This window comes from Canis lupus, chromosome 9 (genome assembly GCF_011100685.1).
Source record: "Canis lupus familiaris isolate Mischka breed German Shepherd chromosome 9, alternate assembly UU_Cfam_GSD_1.0, whole genome shotgun sequence".
NCBI classification, from domain to species: Eukaryota; Metazoa; Chordata; class Mammalia; order Carnivora; family Canidae; genus Canis; species Canis lupus.
Window position 1 is genome coordinate 23,810,571 of NC_049230.1, and position 27,197 is coordinate 23,837,767.

The window sequence follows — 27,197 nt, forward strand, 5'->3', positions numbered from 1 at the left end:
CAGGGTCCTGGATCAAGTCCCATATAAGGATTCCTGCAGTGAGCCTACTTCTCCCTCTGCCTATGTCTCTGCCTCTGTCTCTGTGTCTCTCCTCAATAAATAAATAAAATCTTAAAAAAAAAAGAAGCTCAAATATACATTTAACTTATGACCCAGTAATTACATTCTTAAGTGTATACCCAAGAGAGATGAAGATATCTAGCCAAAAAGTTTTACAAGAATGCTCAAAGTAGCCATAGTTATAATAGCCCCAAATTGGAAATAACCCAAATGTCTATCAGTAAGAGAATGAATAAAAAAATTATAGTCCTATTATACTCCTCAGAAACATAAAGGAATGAACCATTGATCCATGTACCATGTGTTGATCAAAAACATGATGTACAAAAGAAGCCATAAGCATGTATCCCCCCAAAAAACATACTGACTAGTTGCATTGATATAAAGTATAACAATAGGCAAAACAAATCTATGGTGATAGAAAATAGAAAGTAGTTGCCTGGGTAAAGTGGGGGTGGGGTGGCGTTTGACTGGAAAAGGTCATGAGGAAACTTTCTGGGGTGATGAAAAGATTCTATATCTTATTTTGTGTGATAGTTATATATTGGTTACAATTGTCAACAGGCACAGACCTGCAGGTGTAAGATTTACCTATTTTATTGTATGTCAATTATACTTCAACCAAAGCTTCTATACACCAAGAGTAGCACAGACACTCAATAAAAATTTTTTTTTTTTAAGATTTTATTTACTTATTCATGAGAGACACAGAAAGAGAGGCAGAGACACAGGCAGAGGGAGAAGCAGGCTCCCTGCAAGGACCCGGATGCGGGACTCATCCCTGGAATCCGGGATCACGCCCTGAGCCAAAGGCAGATAGATAGATACTCAACCGCTGAGCCACCCAAGGCGTCCCTCAGTAAATGTTTAATAAGCAAGTGGAGATGATTTTTCTAAGAAACCAAATTATTAATAATTATAGAAAAGATTTCCTTTTCCTCAGTTATGGCAAAATGTGAGAGTCTCTTGGGATACTCCTTGATTAAAATCTTGTGAATATTTATTCTTCACAGCAGGTTTTCCCCTCCCCCATTAAAATGGTTCAGCTTTGATAGCTGCAGGAGTGGCAGAATCAGGTCTATAACGTCTGCCTGCATCATTTGCAGGTGAGTGGAAGCACTAAAAATATATCAGGATAGTAACAGCGGTGAAGGAAAGAAGTCAAAAACCATCACCCGATTCCCAGTGCGGTAGATCAGCATTTGGCTGCTATTCCACACAATCCTGCCAACATCAGTCTCAAAGCAATTTCCCTTATAAAATATGGCACAATCACCACCCTATTTTGAACATGGGTATTTAATCTCAGAAAAAGTATTTAAAGTATTTGAAATGTTTGAAGAGACAAATTGATTTTTATGGAGCCAGCTGGTATTAACCTATGCTGTTTTCCACAAAGGTTAATACCCTAGGGTACAGGAAAATTAGAAGGGAGACAGAGAATCCTTTTGGGAGTTTCATAGCCTAAGAAACAAAACATGACGGAATGCCAGTCGACTCTCAAGAAAAAGATTTTTTGCAAACACACAAAGCTATTTTAAAATTCCCTTTTATAAAACCAAACAGTTCAAAAGCCATTGGCTGCCATCTTCAAAATCTGAAAGTAGACTACTTGGTCGGGTTGCCAGATTTAGCAAAGAAAAATACAGGATGTTCAATTAAATTTGACTTTCAGATGAAACAATGAATAGTTTTTAGTATAAGCATTCCCTCCAAATATTGCATATTTTTAGTATGAGCCTGTCTCATGAAATATTTGAGACATGTTTATACTAAAAAACTATTATCTGAATATCAAATTTTAAAAAAAGATTTTATTTATTTATTTGACAGAGAGAGAGCACAAGCAAGGGAGCAGCAGGCAGAGGGAGAGGGAGAAGAAGACTCCTCACTGAGCGGGGAGCCTGATGCAGGCTCCATCCCAGAACCCTGGGATCATGATCTGAGCTGAAGGCAGCTGCTTAACTGACTGAGCCACCCAGGTGCCCCTGAAAATCAAGTGTAACTAGACATCCTACACTTTATCTGGCACCCCTAGTCCTGGAAAGCATTACTACTCTGCAGAACAAGAGGCTCAACCTGGCTGAGGCAAATGTGCCTTTCATGTTACCACATGGAATTACAAGGTTCACAATAGTTATGGTAAAAGAAGAACTGAACCTCTCCTATGCTCCTGGATTTCTACTCTCTCTGTCACGGTGAAAAATATTGTGAAAAGCGTTTAAATGTATTTCTTTTTTTTTAAAGATTTTTAAATTTATTTATTAATGAGAGACACAAGAGAGGCAGAGACACAGGCAGAGGGAGAAGCAGGCTCCATGCAGGGAGCCTGATGTGGGATTCTATCCCGGGACTCCAGGATCACGACCCGAGCCAAAGGCAGACACTCAACCACTGAACCACCCAGGCGTCCCTTAAATGTATTTCTAATTGTTTAAAGTGGTAATGAATTAGTTGAACTAAATAAAGTGTATACTTGATATTGAGACTCTACAGTTTGTTTGTGTAGGGGCCTAGGATTAACCATATGGATTTATTTTATTTTGTTTTATTTTATTTTATTTTATTTTATTTTATTTTTTTAACCATATGGATTTATAAACCCAGAGAACTCATTTCCCTTGTTAGGTTTGCTTTGCCTAGTGAGGAATGAATAGGCCTGGCTTTGCAAAGCAATTTGAAGACTTCAAAACTGCTCCATGGAAATATATATATATTTTTAAGATTTTATTTATTTATTTAAGAGAGAGAGAGCACGAGTGGGGAGGAGGGGTAGAGGGAGAAGTAGACTCCCCACTGAGCAGGGAGCCCAAAGCAGGGCTTGATCCCAGGACCCTGGGATCATAACCTGAGCCAAAGTCAGACGCTTGACCTTAAGCCACCCAGGCACCCCGCAAATATTTTTATTTCTAATGAAGTTATTCCTCCACCCCTTCTGCTAAAGAGTGTCCCACACTGTTTTACTTTATAAGACTATGTCAGAAATGTCTCACATATTATGTTTCCAAGGTGGAAGCCTGCTTCTGATGGAGGCTGGAATACTAGTACTCCAGAGGTAGGTTGAAAACAGCAACATGGCTGAGTCCATGGATAGAGCATTCTTTTCAGCATCAGCTGATGCTCTGCCGCACAGGATTCTGTTACCCTCATCTGAGCTGCCTGGTTATTCTAGCAATCAGATCCTTCTGTCTCCTTTCTGTTAGCTGGCCTTGACACCCACTATCATGTGCCCTCTTCGCCTTGACTCCCAGACACACAATTCTTTCATTTTCTTTAAACTCAAATGCCAGAATATTGGAATTTCTAGGACAGTTACATGGCTATAACAACAGCAGAGAAAATGTGAAATCAGGACTGTCCCATAAAATCTAGGACATGTGATCCCCCTGATATGTCAACACTTGTGCTCTGACCATTACCCATAATGGTGAGGATATTTGGAAAGGAGACAGGACTGACAGTTAGGATTTCTTCTCATCTTGGTTTTAATCACTGCTTTGCAGTTAACCTTGGGCATATACTTCTGCACCTGTCTCTTCCCCATGCCAGTTTCGGATCCCCTTTTATTTGAAGCCCCCATGCCAAAAAAAAAAAAAAAAAATAGAATGGAACAAAAGGAACTCATCTCCAGCTATTTTGCATATCCTTGAAATTTAAGTTTGAATCCTAGAGTTCGTAACCTGGTTTACTGGGTTTCTCTGTCCCTTTACTATAGAGGGGGAGAAGTTATGGAAAATAAAGGTCTTAAAGATTTTACCATTTTACTTCCTTGTTTAGGAGAATGAAACTTGTGCCTGCTTTTAGGACTGCAATTTGTAAACTTCAAGTCTGGATCTAACTTAGATAGAACCATAGTATTCTAATTCCTGGAAAAAATTAAAAGGAGCTTATAAATTAGAGAAAGTGATTTACCCTCTCAGTAAGAATAGTACTTTCTGTGAGACAGTGACTTTTTTCTCTCCCTTGCACCTCATTTCCTTTGATCCTGTTCCCGCCCCTTCATATATCGATGTCCTCTTCAAGTGACATAAGGCAGTTATGAGTCACATTAGCAAAAGTACATAGAGCTAAACAAATATGTCATATTTTAGCATCTCTTGTCACTGAGACACATCAGGAGAGGGCACAGCAGGAGTTCAGGGTTTCCTAATGCAGAGTTCCTAAAATTGTGGTCTCGACTTCAAAGTTAATGTATGTTTGGGGCAGGAAAAATATAAATCTCTGTTGAATGTTTGAATTGTGCCTTGTTGCCTAAAGAGTTTTGTCTTTTTTTTTTTTTTTTTTTTTTTTTGGCCTGTCCTAATTCCTGATGTCAGGTCCCTAGGGTATCTGTGCTACGTTTCGTTCTCAGTGAATGTATATTTTATACAGTGTGATCGCACTTTGAGCTAAAATAGATCATATCTAGAAATCTGCTGGTATGGCTTCCCAGGATGAAAGAATATGAGCAGTTTGAATTGCTTTTTGTCTCTTTGGCTTCTTCCTGAGTCAATTCACAATACAGAGATGTTACCATATAGATTTTATTTGGAAAGAAAAAGGCACCATATCCCAAAGTCTGGTCTCCATACTGAGATTGTTTTCTCAGAAAATACAGAATATCTAAAAATGAAAGGGGCTTAGATGCATACCTTACATTCTCTCTCCAGCTCTGGCATTACTTATTTATTGGGGACAAGAGGACTTTCGGTTCAGTCCTGTGCATAAGCAGGACACAAGCCAATTTCTAGCTCTCCCTACACTTTTTAAATGTTTATTAATCTTGGTTCCTTTGCAAGTTCTGTAGGGAGGCTGGCAGCAGAAGATTTTTTTCATCCTCACTTATTTAAGATACATGGCTAAAACCCCAAGGCAAATCGCTCTTATAAAATCTCACTCCATAAGATGTGATTGCACTGGGTTGGCAGGCCTTAATGTCTTGGGTCTCTTTTCTTCACCCCACCCTTAATTTAGGCTTGGACAGAGGTTGAGATTATTATTCTCTTTGGTAGGCATGGCATCAGGTATTGAGTGAGGACCAATCCTGATGTACATTCTTTCTGTCAGGGATTTGAAAAGCAAACAGATATAGAGCCAAGGGTGGAGAAACTGAGGTTGACAATTGCCAAGCTGCTGAGGCTTTTAATCCTTTTGGCTACTCCACCAATCTAGTTCAAGCTGAGTCCTCACTTACTTTTCTAGAGGTGAAGTCAAAGCAACAGCATTGTTAAGTTAATTTCAGCACGCCAGCTCCAGAACACCGTAACCTTTACAGACTTGGGATTCCATGAGAAATATTGTAGCAGCATTCCAGAGACCCACACATCAGACACAGACATATGCATTCTTGCCTGCTCAGAGGTTTTACTCCCTAAGTCATATTCTTGTGGGACTGGTGGCTAACCCTTCATAAGAGTACACCGCCGAAAGGGCTCATCACAATATGAAGTTCACCAACAAAAGGCTTGGGCTTAGTCATGTAGCTGTCAGTCACTCAGGATTGGTAATTAATCCAGGAATAGTGGCTGGGGAAAAGGAAGTAGAAGTACTGGGAAAAAAAAAACAAAAAACAACAACAACAAAAAAAAAACAGGAGGAGCTAGGAAAGAAGTAAGGTGGAAATGTATGACTTTTTCAACTTCCTGATGGAAAGATACCAAGAGACACAAAATTCTTTCTGACTCTGAGATCTTTTTGGGGCCATATTTGGATGCGCATCATGTCACATTGCCATCTTCAAATATATATACAGTTTACCTTTGAACAATACAGGTTTGAACTGTGTGGATCTACTCCTACATGGATTTTTTTCCCTACTGTAAATGTGTTTTCTCTTATGATTTTTTTTAACATTTTCTTTTCTCCATCTTTACTGTAAGACTACAATATGTAACACACACAACATACAAAATACATGTTAGTTGACTGATCTCAGTAAGGCTTCCAGGCAACAGTAGGCTATTACTGCTTAAGTTTGGGGGGAGTTGGGATGCCTGGGTGACTCAGCGGTTGAATGTCTGCCTTCAGCCCAGGGCGTGATCCTGGGATCCCTGGATGGAGTCCCACATGGGGCTCCCTGCCATGGGGCCTGCTTCTCTCTCTGCCTATGTCTCTGCCTCTCTCTCTCTCTGTGTCTCTCATGAGTAAATAAATGGAATCTTTGAGGGAAAAAAAAAGTTTGGGGGGAGTCAAAAGTTACACGCAGACTTTGAACTTACAGGGGTCTGTGTCCCAATCCCCGGCATTCATTGTTCAAGGGTCAGCTGTATTTATATACATATGCAGACATGCACATCATCTGTTATATATAGTATCCATATGTATATATATATAAATATTATAATATAAATATATATTTATATATACTTACAAATATTTATATATATAAATTTTTTTAGTATAATATACATTTTAAAGCATATGGAATTAATCTGCTTTCTTTTCATGAAAAATACAGGATGGGTAGCAACATTCCATCTATTCCCTACTTTTTCAACAGTCATTCCAACAGCCATTTTAAGTTACAAAGAATCAAAGCTGGGATCTCATGGCTTCAGCCTCCTATGGATTGCTTTCTAGCTTTTTGTATCCCTGGTTTTTCGAACATCCTCACTATCTTCTGCAGGTAAGACTTATATTAGTGAAATTACAGTTATAATTTCCATGCTTGAAATTGACACTGAAGGCCATAATTTCTAAGTCAGGGATGCTATATATTAACAGTTATGCTTAGTTTTGATCTAATATGGTGGGTTTTATAATGGTCTCCCAAATTCTTCCGCGTCTTTCTCTTCCCTTTTCAATGCGCCACAGCCAGGATGCGTTTCCCTTCTCTCTGAATTTTTTGGTTTCCTGTCCCAATTCCTTTATATTCTCTTTGCTTTAAAACATCTCTTTCAATGATTTACATTTGTTCTACATATCCTTTACTCCAACTCTTTATCTAACACTCCCGCTATGAAGCCCATTCTGACACTAAGAACATGATAGACTTCTTTTAGAAATTCCTAAACTACAGGTAACATAATTTTTTTTCTTTGAGAAAAGCATGCATCATGCACTTAACTGCTTTACCAATGGGGAAACTGAGGCAGGGAAATGATAAGACTTGTTCTAGGCCATAGATAAAGTGAGGAGTAGCAAAATTGGGACTCTCAGATTAGTTACTACCTAAAAACTAAAGAGAAAAGTGCCTAAGATCAGAATAACTTCATTTTTTAAAGATTTATTTATAGAAGTAATCTCTACACCCAACGTGGGGCTCCAGCTCACAACCCTAGGATCAAGAGTCTCATGCACTACTGACTGAGCCAGGGAGGTGCCCCTAGAATGACTTTCATTAATTTTTTTCTTTCTTTCTATTGAAGTATGCAATTTGCATAGGAATTTTAATTTAGATTTTCAAGGGCTTTGTTAAACAGAGAAACCTAGAAATCTGTTAGAAGTAAGGCTAATGACCTTCAGACAGTACTCAGTCCCTGCACTGCTTCTTTTTTTTTATTTTAAAAACATTTATTTGAGAGAGATAGAGCAGGAGGAAGGGCAGAGGGAGAGAATCTCAAGCAGAGTTGGAGCTGATTTGGGGCTCAATCTCATGGCCCTGAGATCATGAGTGGGTCCTTCATCAACTGAGCCACCCAGGTATGTACCCTTTCTCCAGCTCCTTTTGAAGCTGGAGAACACGAGTTTTGAAGCTGGAACACGAGTTTCCAAGAGCCCTTCATTCTTCATTTCAGTTATTCCAGAGAAGCCTGCCTGGAGCATATTAGATTGTTAGCCAGTCAGTCTTCTTTATGAGAACTGTATGTACAACCAACTTTCCATTACCCAATTTCAAAGTATAGGTAGTAGATCTGGGCTCCTTCCAGACCTGTTGCAATGGAACTTCCTGGGTCATGGGACTACAAATAGGGCCAAGTAAGGTTCTCCCTTTTTTTCCTCAACAGGGTGACAACTACTGCTGTTATGAAGTCTATGGCCTTGGTGATTATTTTTGTTTTTGTTTTTTAGGTAGGTTACATACCCAACACCGGGCTTGAACTCACAATCCTGAGACTGAGAGTCACATGCTGTGCCGACTATCCCTGGGTTTTCTTTCTTTCCTTCTTTCTTTCTTTCTTTCTTTCTTTCTTTCTTTCTTTCTTTCTTTCTTTCTTTCTTTCTTTCTTCTTTCTTTCATTTTTTTAAAAGATTTTATTTATTTATTTGAGAGATAGTAAAAGAGCTAGAGAAAGCACAGGTAGAAGGGAGGAACAGGATTGGGACTCAATCCCAGGAGCCTAGGATCATGACCTGAGCCAAAGGCAGACATTTAACTAACTGAGCCACCCAGGGGCCTGCCTCTAGGTTTTCTTTCTGTTTTAAAAATCATTTCTGTGGGGATCCCTGGGTGGCGCCGCGGTTTGGCACCTGCCTTTGGCCCAGGGTGCGATCCTGAAGACCCGGGATCGAGTCCCACATCGGGCTCCCGGTGCATGGAGCCTGCTTCTCCCTCTGCCTGTGTCTCTGCCTCTCTTCTCTCTCTCTCTATCATAAATAAATTAAAAAAAATCATTTCTGTGATTTTATATATATTTTAAAAATGTTACCTCTAGTCTCAGGTTCACAATTTCTCTGTGGGACACACATCTTGTACATAAAGGCTACAGACTGAGTAAAATATTCTCTCTTGATCAATGGTTTAGTTGAGTCAGTAGCAATTGAGATATACTTTGTTCAGGGCTTAGTTCTGACAATTATAAAGGAATTACAAGTACTTCTTGAAAAGATGTCCATATAAAAAAATTAAAGGTAAGGTTACAGAAAAAGTACAAATAAATCATCAAAAGCCAGTACTTGGGAGCTGATAGGAAAGGGGTTAGAGTTGAGTGGAGTTAGTCAATGAGGGCTTTTTGAGTTTTGAAGGCAGGGGTATGGGTTTGGCAAAGAGGATAAGAGGGTCTTTCTAGCAATAATGCATGACAATGGTAGAGAAGAGAGAATGAGCAAACTGTAATGGCCGAATGGTAAACAGGTTAGCTTACTAAAACTGGAGAATCCATGTTAAAAGCTAAGAAAAACAAGTCTAAGGACAGTTCACGGAAAGCCTTAAATGGTTATAAATCAAATTTGCCAGATGGACTGGAATAAAACAAAACTGGAGAGTTAGAAAAATAGGGAAGTTGGTACCAAATTTTTCAGGAGAGAGAGAGAGAAAAAAAAAGGGTGGGTCCTGATGCCAGTCCTGCCATTTATTCGCTGTATGATCTTGGGGAAGTCACTGAATCTATGTGTGCCTGTTTTCTCATCTGTAAAATGGGAATAATGGCACCCACCTAAGTGAGCTGTTGAAAGGATTAAATGAATTAAAGTATGAAAAAAGTTTAGTAAACACTCAATATATTACTATTCAATTATTAATTCAATTATTAACATATTATTAAAATTATTATTATAATTTCTATGACCTATAAATAAATGGTCATAGAGACGCCTGCATGTAACAAAAGGCTCCATCTCACATCTTAGTTTGAAAGGACTGCAGTCGTTCAGTTTGTCCTAAAAGGTATGCAGGATTCAGAGGACTAGAGGGGAGGCCCAGTGTCCAAGACAACAGCCACTGGTCTCACAGGGCAACTGAGCATCAGAAATGTGGCTACTCAGAATTGAGATGTGCTATGAATGTAAATTATACACTGGATTTCAGAGCTTCAGTGTAGGGGGAAAAATCTCAATATTTTTTATTTGATTACATGTTGCAATGATATTTTGGATATGTTGTCTTAAATAAGATGCATCAATTTCACTTGTTTCCTTCCTTTTTTTTGATGTGTTACTAGAAAATTTAAAGTTACTTAGTTGGCTTGATTATGTTTCTTTGTACAGTGCTCATCCAGTGTATCATTCAGCATTGAGTTTTGGAAATTCAAGGGTTCTACATGTGAAGGTCTTATAAAGGAATATGGGGATAATGGATAAATCTCTTTGCCCTTGACACTTTAAAAATATATAGGTATATACATGTGTATATACAATATATTTATATTAAAATATATCTAACCCCAACTTGTGAGGTATCTACAGAATTGACAGAACCAGAGTTAAAGTTTAACTTTATTTTTAATTTTTAAATTTTTAAAAAAGATTTTACTTATTTATTCATGAGAGACAGAGAGAGAGAGAGAGGCAGAGACATAGGCAGAGGGAGAAGCAGGCTCCCTGCGGGGGGCTCTCCATCCCAGGCCCCGGGGAACATGCCCTGACCAGAAGGCAGATGCTCAACCACTGAGCCACCCAGGCGTCCCTAATTTTAACTTTAAAGAGGCCACAATCGGTAAAGGGTCTTTTAGCTTAAAAAAGCAGAAACAAAGATGAAAACGGGAAAAGGGTGAAACATACCTTATTTTGAACATTAAATCATGGAAACAAAAATATGCCTAACTTTTGAAATCACTCCCTCAGATGTCCAGATCGCATTGGTTAAGTAACCTGGATTATTAAAGGTTTTCTGCCAGATTTTTTCATTATCATCTCCTGAAGTTGCTTCTTAAAATAACAGGAAAAATGACTGCCAAAGAGCCTCTAGTCAGGGCTTTCCTCTGATCTGGAGGTAAAAATCCAGTTAGGGGTTTTGCTCTGAATTGATGGTTTAACGTTTTTACCCTGACCGTACCAGCCAATTGTATGGGCTTCAACTTCCCCATAGAGCAAGGGGTGGAGGAGGGTTGTCTTCACACGCCGTCCCTCCGCTTCCCGAGCCCTTCTGGGCTCCTTCCGGCTGGCCACTAGTGGGCTCTCCCCAGGGGCGCCGACAGGTGCAGCGCCCGGAGCCGCCTCCCGCCCCCAGCACGCGCCCGCGACCCCGCACTCTCGCGTCCAGCCGGCCGCGCCCTCGCGGCTCCGCCCCCTCGCGGCCCCGCCCCCTGCCCCGGCGCGCACGCGCCCCCCGCGGGGGCGCGCCCGGCCGCCGGGGCCGCGCACGCAGCCGCCGCCGCCGCCGCCGCCGCCACCGCCTCCTTCCCTCCCTGCGGGCCCTCCTCCCCTGCCCTCCCCTCCGCCCCCTTCCCCGTAGGCAGCCCGCCCGCCCGCCTGCCCGCCCGCACTGCCTCCCTCCCGGCCCCGAGCGCTCCGGCTGGGTCTCTCCCCCGCCCCCTCCCCCCCAGGCTCCCCGGTCGCTCTCCGCAGGCGGTCGCCCGCGCTCGGTGGATGTGGCTGGCCGCCGCCGCCCCCTCCCTCGCTCGCCGCCTGCTCTTCCTCGGCCCTCCGCCTCCTCCCCTCCTCCTTCTCCTCCTCAGCCGCTCCTCTCGCCGCCGCCGCCGCCTCCACAGCCTGGGCCTCGCCGCGATGCCGGAGAAGAGGCCCTTCGAGCGGCTGCCTGCCGACGTCTCCCCCATCAACTACAGCCTCTGCCTCAAGCCCGACTTGCTGGACTTCACCTTCGAGGGCAAGCTGGAGGCCGCCGCCCAGGTACGGCGACCCTCGGGGCCAGCAGTTAGGCCGCGGGCTGGGCTGGGGGCCCGGCGGGGAGGGCGGGCGGGCCGGCGGGCCGGGCGCTGCGGGCCCGGGGCTGGGGGGCCGGCTCGGGGGCCGGCGCGCCCCTGGGGGGGGGGTGGCCGCGGGGCGCCGGGGCCGCGCTGCGCTGTCCTGCTGCTCTGCCGGGCTGCGCTGGGGCCCGGGCCGCGCTGCGCGGAGCGCCGGGGAGCTGGCGGGCCTGCCCGAGAGCGCCTCCACCACCGCCCCCCGGCGAGCACACCTGTGCGGCCCCCTCCCCGGGCCCCGGCCCCGGCCCCCCCCCCCGCCCCCGCCCCCGGCCCTCCCGGGCTTGCTAGTGTTCTGGGGGAGGCCAGAGGGGTCATCGGCGTCCACGCTCTGTCTCCACCTCCTGACTCAGTGCTTTTCTCCGGGTCCCCCTACGCCCCACGGAGGACACACTGGAAGGGGGCGGTCATCTGGGACTCCGGCCCCGCGGCGCGTTAGCGAGGAGGGGAGATTCGACCAGGGGGGAGAGGGTGAGAAGGAGAATGCTAATCCCAGGCAGCCTGGCCGAGTTCTCCCCGCCTGCTCCGGCCGAGGGCTGGGTTTCCACGATGATCCGCCCCCTCCCCCTTCCCCTTCCCCTCAAGTGACAGTGCAGCAGTGACTTTGTTCTTTCCTAACCTCTAGAGAAGCTGAAGGAGGACCCCCCATCTCCGCTTTTCCCTCCCATCTTCCTGGCTTTTGCAGCCTGTGAAGCAGGTGGATTTATTGTTACAGCAGTGGTTGCTTAGCAGTACTCTCCTCTGAAAGAAGCTGCTAGTTTTAGCATACCACTGTTGAAAATATTCCATTACTCTTCATTGCAGTTTTTGGTGAATCATGCTTCCCACCCCCCCCACCCCCCGCACCCCCAAACATTGTCTGAAGTACTGTTTGATTTTGGAGACTCTTTGTACCGATGCCCTACAAAGGTCCCGAACAATAGACATCTGTGACATACCATGTTATATGATGTATTATGTGAAGTCTGTGATGAAAAATGGGAATTATTTAGTAGTTATTTTCTAAAAGAATAGTGGTCAATCTGTTCTGTTTTCATTTCTTTCTCTACTGCAGTCAGAGAGGAAAAACCAGTAGGCCTCAACCGTAAAAAACAGGGTATATATAGCAGCGAAATGAAAGAACTGTACAGTGTTGGAATGAATTGAAAGTTTGAAATTGTCTTTGAAAGCTGAGTACTCAGATTGAAAATATGTCTGAAAGTGTAGAATTACAAAGTACGCTGTCATATATGGAGTGCTTGTGTGAAAGCATGAGGGCCCTAGGTTCTGGCTGCATCAAAAGGCAAAACTTATCCCTTGGAAAGTCAAGTGATTTAAAAAAAATTCCATTAAGAATATGAATCAGAATGAGTGTATCTTTGGTCTAAATTAGGATTTGAGAGTGTTATTTGGGAGACTGTTTGTTTAAGCCAAGTGACTAGAATGTTTGATATATATTGGCAGGGGGCAGATGGGAGGGATTGTAAACAGTAGTGTGTCTTGTGACTTGGCAAACCTGCGGGAAGAAGGACCTCTGATGAATGAGTTCGCATTATATGAGAAGACTTAAATGTAAAAAAAAAACTTTTTTTTTTTTTTTTTTTTTACCTCTTTAGTTGGGGTCATGGGTTCATACTTTTGAGAGCTGTATATTTTTGGGAAAATTTTTCAGGAAAAAACTATCCATGCAGGTTTTTAAGTGATTATTAGGAAGTGACGGTTTTACTTAAGTGTTAGGACAGGACAAGATACAGTGACATGCTGCTTCTCCTTATCCCTTTTCTACTTGTTTTTCCAAAGTGATGAGAAATATGTGAACGGCTGCTTTGGGTCATTGAGGGAGTACATAGTAATGTACTAGGTATTAACAGGGAATTGTTAATTTGATACAAGGAAATAAATCTTTTTTAGTAATAGCTTTTCAAAGCAATTCTTTTCAGAAATTCTTTTCAGGCTATGGCAACACAAATGAAAGATGGTACGATAGTGAATTCTAACAGATTTTATTAAAGAATAATTGGACTTTTTAATTGTATACATTGCCGCCTTTGAAAGAGTAAAGGAGCAAATGTTGGTAAAAGTTAACATTAGTAGTAAAAAGCATATATTTGTGTTTTTGAGATCCATGGACTGGAGCAATAAGTTTAAATTGTGGCATTAGATGGTATCTTATTGTGGAAATCTAAAAATGTGGACAGGACTATATCTCTAGAAATCTAGATTTATAACTGTTACTGGATCAGTTTCCTAACAGTTGGGAGTCATATTACACAAAGTATGCAAGTCTCTTGGTTGCTTTAGTTGCAAAATTTTATGATAAGCCCAGAGTATTTGTACAGGTTACATATTAGAAACTTAGTGGATTTTTAACCTGGTCTGGGGTGTGCACTCCTGGGGAAGGTGAAGAAATTAGTCAGTGTGCACTGACTTTAAAAGTAGTTGCCTTTTACATAAGTGAGTGTGGTCTAGGTCAGCAGGTTTTGCAGAAGTGTTATCATAGGTCTAGAGAAAAGGGACATTCTCACTCCTCCCCCTGCAGCCCCCTTTACATTAGGACATTTGAGAGCAATGGATTTTTGTAGCTGTTTTGAATTGTGACTCTCTTGCTTTGTGGATAATTAATTAAAAAATAGGTAAGATGTTTATGTGAGTGGCTACAATGCCTTGTTATGAGTGCATTGTGGTTTATACAGTAATTGGGCTTTCTCTTATGGAAATATTTAATCTGTGCCAAAGAAATTAAATTCATCCTTCAAGGCCAGAAGTCAGGATATAGTAGACAATCCCGGGCCTTTGCCAACAAAATATTCATGTTGGTGATGACTAAATTGGCACTTAGAGGAGAGTTACAGATATAGTAGTTTGTTTGGCAGGCTAAAACTTGGCACCTAAATGGATGTTATTGTCAACCCGATGTTATGGAATTTTCTGCCCAAATTTTGCATATTTTCTTCTTTTTTTAATCTTTTTTTTTTAATGGTTTATTTATTTAATGGAGAGAGAGGGAGAGTGTGAGTATGTGGGGTGGAGGAGGATCAGAGGGAGAAGGAGAGAGAAACTTGAGCAGACTCTACACTGAGCATGGAGCCCCATGTGGGGCTTGATCACATGATCATGACCTGAGCCAAAACCAAGAGTCGATGCTTAACAGACTGAGCTACTGAGGTGCCCCTTGCATATTTTCTATGCAGTCATTTTGGTTGTTTTTTCATTATTGAAATAAGTGGTAAAATTAATAATTTGTGTAGTATTGTGCTAGATCACAAAATGGTCTTATGAAATTAAATTTGAAAGCTTGGTGATAAGAAATTGAACTTGTTCAGATCTTCTAATGTTTCTTATGTATATATGAAGAAACACCTCAATATAAGAAACTTTTAGGGACACCTGGGTGGCTCAGTGGTTGAGCGTCTGAGTGTGATCCTGGGATTCCAGGATCAAGTTCTGCATGGGGCTCCCTAAAGGGAGCCTACTTCTCCCTCTGCCTAGGTCTCTGCCTCTCTGTGTCTTTCTGAATATGTAACTGAAATCTTAAAAAAAAGAAATAAACTTTTATATGTTAAGCTTTATCTACAATCATCTGGCAATGAATTTTGCAGTGAATTTTCCAGATAAATGAAGCTTACTTACCCTTTGAGGCACTTAGACTTTAAAAAATATTTACTGATTTGGTTGGAAATATTCCAAAAATGTATTTTTTTTAAACTTTAATTCCTCATAATCTAGGTTTGTTTCTTCTTTTTTAAAATACTGGACATCATTCTGAACATCTGTCATTGATACTTGACTTGTAACCACAGATTACCCAAAACTATGCACTATAATTTATTAGTTTCATATCTGTTCTTTATTGTTTTTTTTTTTTTTTTTTTACTGTTCGCTTTTTACTTCTTGCAGCTTATTGTGCCTTGTTGCTGCCTATTGTGCCATTTATTCCTTCTTCTAGCTTATTGAACTTGATCTGAGGAGGTATAAGTAACCAGATAAAAAGCTTGTCTGACCTTAAAAAGAAATTTCTAAGTGAAGGTTTGATGGACTTTCTTCTGAATGAAGGGAATGAGCTTTATTGTATGGACTTTGTATCATCTATTCTGGCTTTTATATAGTCTTTTTTTTTTTTTTTTTTTAACTTCCGGGTTCTAGGTAATTGATATTGTCCAGTACAACCTGGACAAATACGATCTTGAGTAGTAAATTATCTATGAAACTTCTCTGAACTTTGCTACATAAATGAGCCTATTCTTATTGTGAGGTAGATCTTACTGTAATCTGTATGTGAATCAGTGGCAAAAGATTGAGTCTTCCAGTGGCTGTTTTGTTGTTAACTGAAATTAGTTCTCCAAATCTTGGCAATTCAGTTTTGAACATCATTCGAGTATGTAGTTCTCAGTTTATTTAGCCACTGGTAACTACTTTAAGATTTTACTTTAAATTAGGGAGTATTTTAGAAATGTAGAAAAGTAACCTACCACACATGTTTAATAGATATTAATGTTTTCCTTCATTTGTTTCAGACTGTGCTTGTTGTTTTTTGGGCAGTAAAATGTCACAGATAGCACTAAAATCCATTTCAATCTCTTCTCACCCCCATCCCAAAGGTAGCTTCTTTTTAGGTATAGGTATTATTCCTATATATAGTTTTAAAGTGTTTTTTTTTTTTTTTTAAGATTTTATTTACTTATTCATGAGAGAGTCACAGAGGCAGAGACATAGGCAGAGGGAGAAGCAGCTTCCTGCGGGGAGCCTGATGTGGGATTCGATCCCAGCACCCCGGGATGCTGGGTGACCTGAGCCAAAGCCAGATGCTCAACTGCTGAGCCACCAAGGTGCCCCTATATTTTTAAAGTTTTATTGCATATATAAGTAGCCACAAACAATAAATAGCAATGTTCTGTATGTTTAAAATTTTTATGTTAGTAGTACTACATTTGACTTTCTGCAACTTGCTCTTTTCAATGTCTCTTTTGTTAGAAAACTTGGCTCAATTTGTGTCTGCTAATTATTTGCTCCTATTGTCTTTAGAAATTATAGCCCTGTTCCACAAAGGCAATGATTATTACCAAATTTTAACGATGAAATAGCTTGTAAGGCAAAGTGACTCAGGCTTCAGGCTGACTGGTATTTGGAGTTGTCACACTGGAGATTTTCTTTTACTAAAATCTGAGGGCCTTGGCAATCAGAGAAAAACCTCTTGGGTCTGATAGTACCTGTAGATGTATTTCTGAGTGATTGTAATAAAGATTCATTCAGGAAAAAAAGTTCTCTCATATTCTTGCCTTCCTAGCTCAAAGGAAACTTCCATTGTAAAATTGTTACCAATAGTCAAATTGCCTCTTCAGTAGAGCCATTACTTAGTGTTTGGTTCGGTTGAAGTGTACAGTCTTTTTGGGGCTCCAAAAAGACTTAACCCTGGGTTTGAAACAAGGAAACACTGTTATTTTATTCCATTCCATATATTGTATCAGTTGACACAAAATACATGTCAACTCGAACATTTTGCTTCTACTTTAAGTTTGCATACTGTGAAGATCTTAATGCTGAAATTCCTTTGAATTGTTACCTGTATATATTTTTTAAAGATTTAATTAATTTATTTATGAGAGACACAGAGAGAGAGGCAGAGACATGAGGGAGAAACAGACTCTGCAGGAAGCCCGATGTGGGACTCAATCCTAGGACCCCAGGATCACCACCTGAGCCAAAGGCAGACGCTCAACCACTGAGCCACCCAGGTGCCCCTATTACTTTTGATAGTGGAACACATCACTAACATGATGATGTTAATATGTGAGAAATCATGTACTGAATCATCAGGTCAGTGCTATTGTTGGGAAAACAAAAGAGCAATGTTATAGTGTGGTAGTCAGGCACTTAAGTCCATGTAGGTATCTTAAGTCTGTACATGTATAGCTGACATCCAAAGTACTATGTAATATAGCACATAGTTTTATTCTATTTTTATTTTTATTTTTATTTTTTTTAGCACATAGTTTTAAAATTTTATATCATTCTGATAAGCACTTTATAAATTGTTAGATAAATGCTGTTAGATGATATTCAGAGCAACATCTTTATGATTACAACGTGTTTAATCTTAGTTTCTGTGTATGTCTTTTTTTTTTTTTTTAAGTCTATGCCCAACGTGGGGATTGAACTCACAACCCTGAGATCAATAGTTGCATGTTCTATCAGCTGAGCCAGTCACATGCTCTTCTGTGTGTGTGTCTTAATAACAACATCTATTAACTGATTACTGTGAATCAGGCACTAAGGGCTAAAGCAAGCACGTTTATCCTGTTCAAAATGCATGTCTAATATAAGGCAGAGTATACTGTCAGATTTAAAAAATTTGAGTAGCGTTCTATTATTAAGGTAAGTATTTTTATTCCTTTGGTTCTTCCCTCCCACCCTTCCAGAAATGGCAGTATCTTGAAAAAAAAAATTAGTAGCTATTCAACAAGCAGCTTAATTCAGTAGTATAAACAGGTGGGTTTTCCCTAAACACAGGAGGAATTAGAATGTACTTATAAGTGGATGTTGTAGACTGTGCCTTTCCAAAGTATACACACACTTTCCCTCAGAATGCTACAGTAGTAGTGAGGTAAATGTCATTTGGCATAATGTGTTGTACAGGTATCTCGACATTGACTGATTAACTGCTTGGCTATCATTAACTTCACTGTAGATGTTGATGGATAAAAATATGGTTGCTTAGATAAAGACGAAAATGTGTAAGTAAACTGCTATTATCCTGTTGGCATAAACTTCAAACTCTGGAAGGTTTTTACTCATTTTACTTTTTGGAGACACCTCCCTCCACCCCACCCCAGGGTCATTAAGTGCTTCATTTCTCTTTGTTGTTGAATTTTCTAAAAGTGAATTTATAAATAGACAAAGTGAACTTTTTTGTTTGTTGAAATGTAATGCTATAAACATCCAATTGGGACAGAAAAGTTTTAGTGCTGTTTAAGAATGTTCCTGGTGAAATAAACAGTGTGAAGGATTATTACCACTTAACAAATTTATTTATTTATTTATTTATTTATTTATTTATTTATTTATTTATTTATTTATTTAAAGATTTTCTTTTAAAGTAATCTTTACACTTACCTTGGGGCTGGAATTCAGCAATCCCAAGATCAGGAGTTGCATACTCTACTAAGGCAGCCAGGTGTGCTTACCACTTAAAAAAAATTTTTTTTTAAAGTTCATTAAATGACATTTTTTTAAATGACATTTTTGTTTAGAAACAGAAGGATTTATGAAAACTTTTTAAGTTTTAAAAAAGATTTTATTTATTTATTCATGAGAGACACAGAGGCAGAGACACAGGCAGAGGGAGAAGGAGGTTCCATGCAGGGAGCCTGATGTGGGACTCGATCCCAGGATTCCAGGATCACGCCCTGGGCCAAAGGCAGGCACTAAACTGCTGAGCCACCCACGGATCCCCCAAAGGGTTTTATTTTTATTTTTTAAAAGATTTTATTTATTTATTCATGAGAGACAGAGAGAGGTAGAGACACAGGCAAAGGGAGCAGCAGGCTCCCCGTAGGGAGCCCGATGTGAGACTCGATCCCAGGACCCTGGGATTAGGCCCTGGGCCGAAGGCAGGTGCTCAACCGCTGAGCCACCCAGGCATCCTGGGTTTTATATTTTGTTATTTTTTATGTTTTTTTCTGGGTTTTATTTTTTAAAGCTAAGCGCTACACTCAGTGTGGGGCTTGTCCCCAAAATCAAGAGTCTCATGCTTTACCAACTAAACTAGCTAAGTTCCTGGAAAGGATTTTTTTAATGGAGCCAAATGTTATGTGTTAGTGATTTTGACAGTTACAGGTTTACTAACATACTGTCTATAATTTAGGTCGGGTAATTTTAGTTTGAGATTAATCATGTTTATTTGTTGATTATTAATAAAATGATTACTCTTTGGTATAGCTTTTTCATATAGATATTAAATTAAATTAGTCCTATCTCCTTACCTAGTTCTCTGTTCTCTTAGTGATCTTGAGGCACTATTGACCTACATGTGGGTTTTATTCGGACTGCAGTGATATTGCAAATTTTGTATTAGTTACCATCAATTACAATTTGGAAAATTGCAAATGAAATAAGAAATTTGTGACTTTTTTTAAAAAAGCAATCTCTCTGTCTGATGTAGGGTTTGAACTCAGACCCTGAGATCCAGAGTTGCATGCTCTACCAACTGAGCCAACCAGGAGCCCCTTTGACTTTTTTTAATTGGAAGACTGTCCATACTAAGTCAGCTTTTAAGTATAGCAATAATGGGTTGGCTCCACGCAGTGGTTACCGCCCCCTTCCATTATGCGTAGCCTTCACCTAGCCTACTCTACTCACCCGCTTGGCTGTCTTCTGTAGACATTTGTTTGTGATTTAGGACATCTGTACTTATTTAATTTTTAGATTTTGTTTATTTATTTATTTTGGAGAGGGGGGAGAGAGAGCTCTCGAGTGAGCAGGGAGGGGCACAGGGAGAGGTAAGGGGGAGGGAGAGGAAGAAAGAGCTGAAGCAGACTGCATCTTGAACAGTGAGCCTGATGCAGCGCTCCATCTCACAACTGTGAGATCATGACCTGAGCCAAAACCAGGAGTTGGATGCTTAACCAACTGAGCCACCCAGGAGCTCCAGTATTTTTATTTTAAATTTAGGCCATTCAAATGAATGATCTGAAAATGAATTTGAGGTTCTGTTTAATGCAACAAGTATATAAAATCAAGTTTACAACCAAATTGAAAAATAGGCAAGGGTTATGAATGAACAATTTGCAGAGGAAAAGCAATGACCTATAAAAAAAAAAAGGAAAGAAAAATGAAAAAGAAGAGAAAGATGCTTAACTAGTGTTACTAGTAATCAGGGAAATTCTAATTAAAGCAACAGTGGGGCATGCCTGGATGGCTCAGCAGTTGAGTGCCACCGGCCTTCAGCCCAGGGTGTGATCCTGGAATCCCGGGATCGAGTCCCACATTGCGCGTCCTGCATGGAGCCTGCTTCTTCCTCTGCCTGTGTCTCTGCCTCTGTGTGTGTGTGTGTGTCTCTCATGAAGAAATAAACAAAATCGTCAAAAAGATTAATTAAAAAAAAGCAACAGTGAAATACCATTTAATGCTTATAACTGTCAAAACTCTTCAAGTCTTTGGGCAGCCTGGGTGACTTAGTAGTTTAGTGCTGCCTTCAGCCCAGGGCATGATCCTGGAGACCCAGGATCGAGTCCCATGTCGGGCTCCCTGCATGGAGCCTGCTTCTCCCTCTGCCTCTCTCTCTCTCTCTCTCTCTCTCTCTCTCTCTCTCTCTGTTTCTCATGAATAAATAAATAAAATCTTAATTTTTTTTCAAGTCTTTTTGAGGATGATGAAAGTGAGATTTCTTTATTCTTTGCTCATGGGAGTGTTAGTTGAAACTAGAGCATAATTGGGATATTCTTGGTAAAGAAAAATGTGCACAAAAAATCATGGACCAAGATATTTATTATAATGCTATTTTAAATAACAAAAGAGTGGAAATAATCTAACTTCCTTTAGGAAGGAAATGGATAAATGCAGTTCACTTATAGAATGGAATTCTATATAGGAGTTAAAAATAATGAATTAGATCTGTATCTGTCTGCATTTATCCATTTCAGAAATATGGTGAAAAAAAAAAGCAGGTTGCAAAGGCTATATATACTTGATACTATTTGTATAAAATTAAAAACATTGTTTGCTGATATATATATATATATAGCAGAAGTACTATATATATATATATATATATATATATATATATATATATATATATATACACATAGCAGAAGTACTATACCTACATGAGAAAAAGCTACATTAGCCTTCGGAGAGTGGTTATCTTTATGAATGAGGAAGAGAAGATGGAGCTTTCATTACAGCTGTTTTTTTTTGGGGGGGGGATCTGAAACAATACAAAATCTTAAAAAGTTTATTTAATCTTGGTAGTGAGTCTTTAGTGTCTATTACATCCAAAATGTTACTTTGGTAAGAGAAAACATTTAAAGAATGTTTTATGAAGTTTTGACATGGTTTATAATATCATTTTTCTTCCTCTATTCTTACAGAAGGTCTTATGATGGGTTTGATGTATAGGTTGAAATACATAATTAGTTGCAACATATGAAAAATGCTCCTAATTAATTTGTAATTTTTTAAATAAAAGTTTAAGTAGAAAAAATTGCTTTTATTTAGCTCATTGGCCAGATTTTTAAATTTTTAAAATGCTTAAGTGTTTATTGTTGCTTTTAATATAATTTGGAAAATGTGAATCACCTTGGAATACTTAAAACTACTTATTTATTTTTGCCATTGATCTATAAATACTCAGTCTAGGTTTTAGTGATGTCTGGGTCTAAAAAAATTCCCTGTGACATACATTAGGCCAAGATGAAGATGCACATGTTATTAACCTAGGCTATTTCTGACACTGCTGGTTTTTCTTTTCCCCTTAGGTGAGGCAGGCAACCAATCAGATTGTGATGAATTGTGCTGATATTGACATTATTACAGCTTCATATGCACCAGAGGGAGATGAAGGTAAGAGTTGTTTTCCATTTAATTTGCTGTCTGTGTGTGTATGATGTGTGTGTGGTGATATATACATTTGCAGATTAAGATATCAGTTTTTGTTGCTTTAGAAATAGGAAGCAAAAAAAAAAAAAAAAGAAATAGGAAGCATTTTTAGATGTTCATGGGAAATATTTTAATAATCTGTACTATGAGATAAAGGAAATGCCACAGTCTAATTCTGCTTCAAACATTAACATATTTTGTGATGCTAGGCAGATTACATTTTCATAAATGTAAAATGAATAGAATACCATGCATATAAAGCTGGAGGGTTATTTTTTTTAAAGACTTATTTTTTTTGAGAGAGAGAGAGCATGAGCAGGAGGGGCAGAGGGAATCCCAAGCAGACTCCACATTGATTGTGGAGCCCAACACAGGGCTTGATCCCACGACACTGAGATCACAACCCGAGCTGAAACCAAGGGTTGGTCACCCAGTCTACTGTGCCACCCAGGTGCCCTAAGCTGAAGAATTATTTTAAAAATAAGTGTTTTGAACATGAAAGATTGGTTCATCAAATGGCTTAGTTCATATGAGGTTTTCTTTCTTTCTTTCTTTTAAAGATTTTATTTATTTTTTCATGAGAGACAGAGAGAGAAGCAGAGGCATAGGCAGAGGGAGAAGCAGGCTTTCCACAGAGAGCCCAATGCAGGGCTCCATCCCAGGACCTCGCGATCATGACCTGAGCCAAAGGCAGACACTCAACCACTGAGCCACCCAGGCACCCCAAATGTGGTTTTCTTAAAGTGTTTTTTCCTTCTTGAACAATAGATTAAATTTGGGAGAATGAATCTTACTTATAATCGAGAAAAAATATTTGCCTTATGGAATGTGGAGGTTAGAAATTAGATGACCAAGTTAGTTACATAGTAAGAATATGTTAAAAAGAAACATTACATAGAGTGTGTGGGAACTCAGCATCTTTAAAATGAGAACTATTTTAGACCTTGTAATTACAATAAGGATTAAATTGAGTAGTCAGTTTTGGCCTGAAATCTTATTCCCATATAAGCTACATTTTAAAAAGTTGTCAAGTTTGGCATGAACTTACAAGTAAATTGGAACTGGAATTGCTTTATATTTTTGACAAAATGATTTTTTTGGTTAGTCTCCACTACTCTGAGACTTTCTCTTAGAAATCTTTTCATTTGATGTCAGGGTGCCTGGCTGGCTTAGCTAGTACAGCATGCAACAGTTGATCTCGGGGTCGTGAGTTCAAGCTCCACATTTTACTTAAAAAAGAGAGAGAGAGAGAAAGAAAAAAAGAAAGAAAAGAAAGAAAAATTCTTTTTGATATCAAATAAGTTAGAAACTTGACCTTTTAGTTCACATTTTGTATTTGCTCTTTCCCCTGTCTTTTACACTGAAAGGAAGCATATAAGTAACTGGACAATATTTATTTCATGAATTTTTCGTAAATTATCTTGTCTGTAGAAAGACCAAAAAACAGTAGCAGTTGAGCAGATTATTGCCAAGAAGTACTTATGTTTGATTGTTTGTGAGATCAAACTGCTGTGATTTTTAAGTTAGAGGAACAGATCCTTCATATGGACTTTGAGTGAGTGCCAACATTAAAAAAGTTGTGTGGTAATAAAAGAGGGATTATTTAATTTCTTTACCTGTGAAGAAAAATACAAGCACCTTAGCCAGCATATCAAGACAAGCTTGCTTTGTTGTAGGTAGAGAATAAATTTGGTATAGTTTTAAAATGGTGTGCAGTATGGATAGGAAGATAGTAAATACATGTGCGTCCCTCCATTTGGCATGGTTTCAGCTCAGGTTTGTTTTTATCTTCCTCTGCTAAAATGCCAGGAAAGAATTCAGAGAACTCAAATGCTTTGAGTGTGCATAACTGAATGGTGCCAAGCCCATAATAGTCTGAATATCAAGGAAGCAGTGTTTGTGTTCTCACTAAGAGGGTCAGAAGAGAAATGAAAGCTTATAGAAGTGAAGGGGATTTAGAGAGATTCATATAAAACATTACTGTTTTTTAGGTACATAAAATATTTTCTTCAAAACTAGCTAAGGTATATTTTTCAACTCATTTCTCCTGTAGCAACGGGAAAAACCTAGATTCATGTGTAAGCTCATCTAATTTTAGAATATAAGAGAATGGGAAATTATATTAATGTGGAATTTTAAGGTTTCAGTCAGAAACAGATTTGGCCTTCAGACACATACACAGTGTAATTTAACCTTGGGCAAAGTAGCATTTCTTGATTTTTACCTTATGGAAGAGTACAATGTGTTGTTTCTTTAGAAATTAGTAGTTGCAAATTTGACTGCCAGCTCCTTCCAGGGCTGTATGGTTTGGCAGAGGAATAATTGAGTCAATAGGAAAAGTACCATTTTTTAACCCAGCTAATCTCATCTAGTACAGTACCTATTCATACTTATGATTGCCTTCTGCAAGACTGAGTTACACATCTGTAGCCACTAAATCGTGGTACTTTCAGGTAAAATCAGAAAATCATTCGAAAGCACCAAATTGCTGCTGCTTTGTGTAAGTTTTTAATTAATGGAAAAAGCACCATCTTGTGATTTGTGCAGTGACCCAGAAAGACCTATTGGCATATGTCTCTTTAAACAAAGGCACTGCCTTTTCAACAGAAACAATTTATTTTAAAACCTAATTGAGATATTTGTAATTTTTAAAAAATGAGAACTCAGTAAGAAAAACGGCTGAAAACTGTTTTTTTACTGTTCTGCACTTCAAGGGTTGGTGAAATCACTAGCACTTAAGCCCCAGTGCAAGGAGTGCACCTCCCTACACAGTGCAGGGGTTAGTATTGTCACCAGCTTCTGCAAGAGTGCCTGAACTCAGGTCCTGACAGGTAAAGAGACTTTTAATTTATCATTAATAGATGGCTTGGGCATAACCATGTAGAGAATGATCACTTGAAAAGTTTTGTACCAATTTTTCCCTTAGTATTCTCTGTCAGGTGTGTTTGTAGCATTAGCTGTGAAGGAAAAAATTTTCCCTATTTCATACAAAGTTCTAATTCATAGCTTCAGATCCACCAGCATCTCCTTGGCTTATCCATATAAGGCATGTAAATTTTAATAAGGTTATTCTTGAAGTAGTTATATTTTTCAGCTTGTGCAGATGAGCACATGTATGTGTTTAATGAAAGGATAAAACCACTTAGTCAGAAATACTGCCAAATATTAATAATTTTGAGGAAAACTATTAATTTGAGAAAAATGAATGGTTCCTCATACTTGATCATAAGTCTTTATCATAAGCTTCAGTAGGGCTTTATAAACCTATCAGTGATATATATTTTGTCATGCAGTTAAGTGTGGGTAGGAATAACATTAATAAACCACCATCTCTTTGCAATAGAGTTGTTTTTGTCATCATGCATGACTAATTAAGTGCTGGCCCTTAAATCTGGAAAATTGAAGAGGAGAGAAAATAATCTTTTCTTTTTTTTTAAAGATTTTATTTATTTATTCATGAGAGACACAGGGAGAGAGAGGCAGAGACACAGGCAGAGGGAGAAGCCGGCTCTATGCAAGGAGCCCGATGTGGGACTTGATCCCAGGACTCCAGGATCATGCCCTGGGCCAAAGGCAGCACTAAACCACTGAGCCACCCAGGCTGCCCGAAAATAATCTTTTCTGATATAAATGTATTGAAATATGGTACAGAATTTCTTTTTTTTTTTAAATTTTTTTATTTATTTATGATAGGCACACAGTGAGAGAGAGAGAGAGGCAGAGACACAGGCAGAGGGAGAAGCAGGCTCCATGCACCGGGAGCCTGACGTGGGATTTGATCCTGGGTCTCCAGGATCGCGCCCTGGGCCAAAGGCAGGCGCTAAACCGCTGCGCCACCCAGGGATCCCGGTACAGAATTTCTTAAGGAGATTTTAAATGAAAGGAATCAAAGTATAAGTTTAGCTATACAAATAACAATATAGAGTAGGGGGCCTCAAACCAAAGTTACTATTGGAATTAAGCAAATAACAAACATGAATGAATTGAACTGGATGTAGGAAAACAAGAAGGTTGGGACAGAGACCAGACGGAATAGTGTATGTCTCACATAAATGTATTCAAATTTTAAAGAACTTCTCTAGCCAACGGAACAATTTTTTGAGCTGTATTGATTTCAGTTGAATTTGTAACCTTTCAGGGAACTGTGGTGTATGATGCATATTCATTATCACTTGGAAATGAAGATAAGACTTGAGCCTAGATGTTTTGTTAAAAAGAGTAAAACCCTTATGAGATTTTTCTAGATTCTTAATTGAAACTGATGTATAATATGCCATATTACTATCAAATATATTCAGCAAATTATTTTAACTTGCTGTATATATTCCAGTGGTATATCCTTTTTAAAGATTCAGAATACCTCTTTTTAGGTAGCTTTTAGAGTTTTTCGAGCACTACAGTGACTCTGTGCTCTTATTTTTATTTTATCTGCTTTATTTACAATTCCTGAGTATATTGAGTTTTGGGGAATTTGAACATAAAGTTTATTATGTGCTATTATTCTTCTGAAAAATGGGTATATTAATACATAAGTTAACCATTATTCCAGGCTATATTGAGGAACCAGATATTTTCCCAGGTCTCTGGTAACTTTCAGGGCTTTCTGTTTTTTGAATTAAATGGTGATTTTATTTTTTATATTAAAAACTTCATTTTTCAGAGCAGCTCAGAGTAAAAAGTACCTCTGTACTTTTTCCTGTCTCCTCTCCCCTTCCCTCATTATCAATATTCTGAACCAGAGTACATTTGTTACAGTCAGTGAACCTATATCAGCACCTCATTAGCACTCAAAGTCCATAATTTTTTTTTAATTTTTATTTATTTATGATAGTCGCACAGAGAGAGAGAGAGAGAGAGAGGCAGAGACATAGGCAGAGGGAGAAGCAGGCTCCATGCACCGGGAGCCCGATGTGGGACTCGATCCCAGGTCTCCAGGATCGCACCCTGGGCCAAAGGCAGGCGCTAAACCGCTGTGCCACCCAGGGATCCCCCAAAGTCCATAATTCACGTTAAGGTTCACTCTTGGTCTTATACAATCTTTGGGATTCAGCAAATGTAAAATCAGATGTA

General features: G+C 39.4%; 1 protein-coding gene across 3 annotated transcripts in view; it reads left to right on the forward strand.

The window, feature by feature from the left end:
- Positions 1–6,536: 6,536 nt before the first annotated feature.
- Positions 6,537–27,197, forward strand: part of NPEPPS (aminopeptidase puromycin sensitive) — a 106,108-nt gene continuing 85,447 nt past the window's right edge. The window contains exons 1-2 of one of the 3 annotated variants that reach the window (XM_038547513.1): positions 6,537–6,664; positions 22,007–22,091. In XM_038547513.1, coding sequence (XP_038403441.1) covers positions 6,587–6,664; positions 22,007–22,091 — 163 coding nt within the window. In that variant the 5' untranslated portion in view covers positions 6,537–6,586. Of the gene's footprint in view, positions 6,665–11,059; positions 11,485–22,006; positions 22,092–24,841; positions 24,959–27,197 lie in introns of those variants that run through there. The other 2 variants (XM_038547512.1, XM_038547514.1) reach the window with 2 other exon arrangements.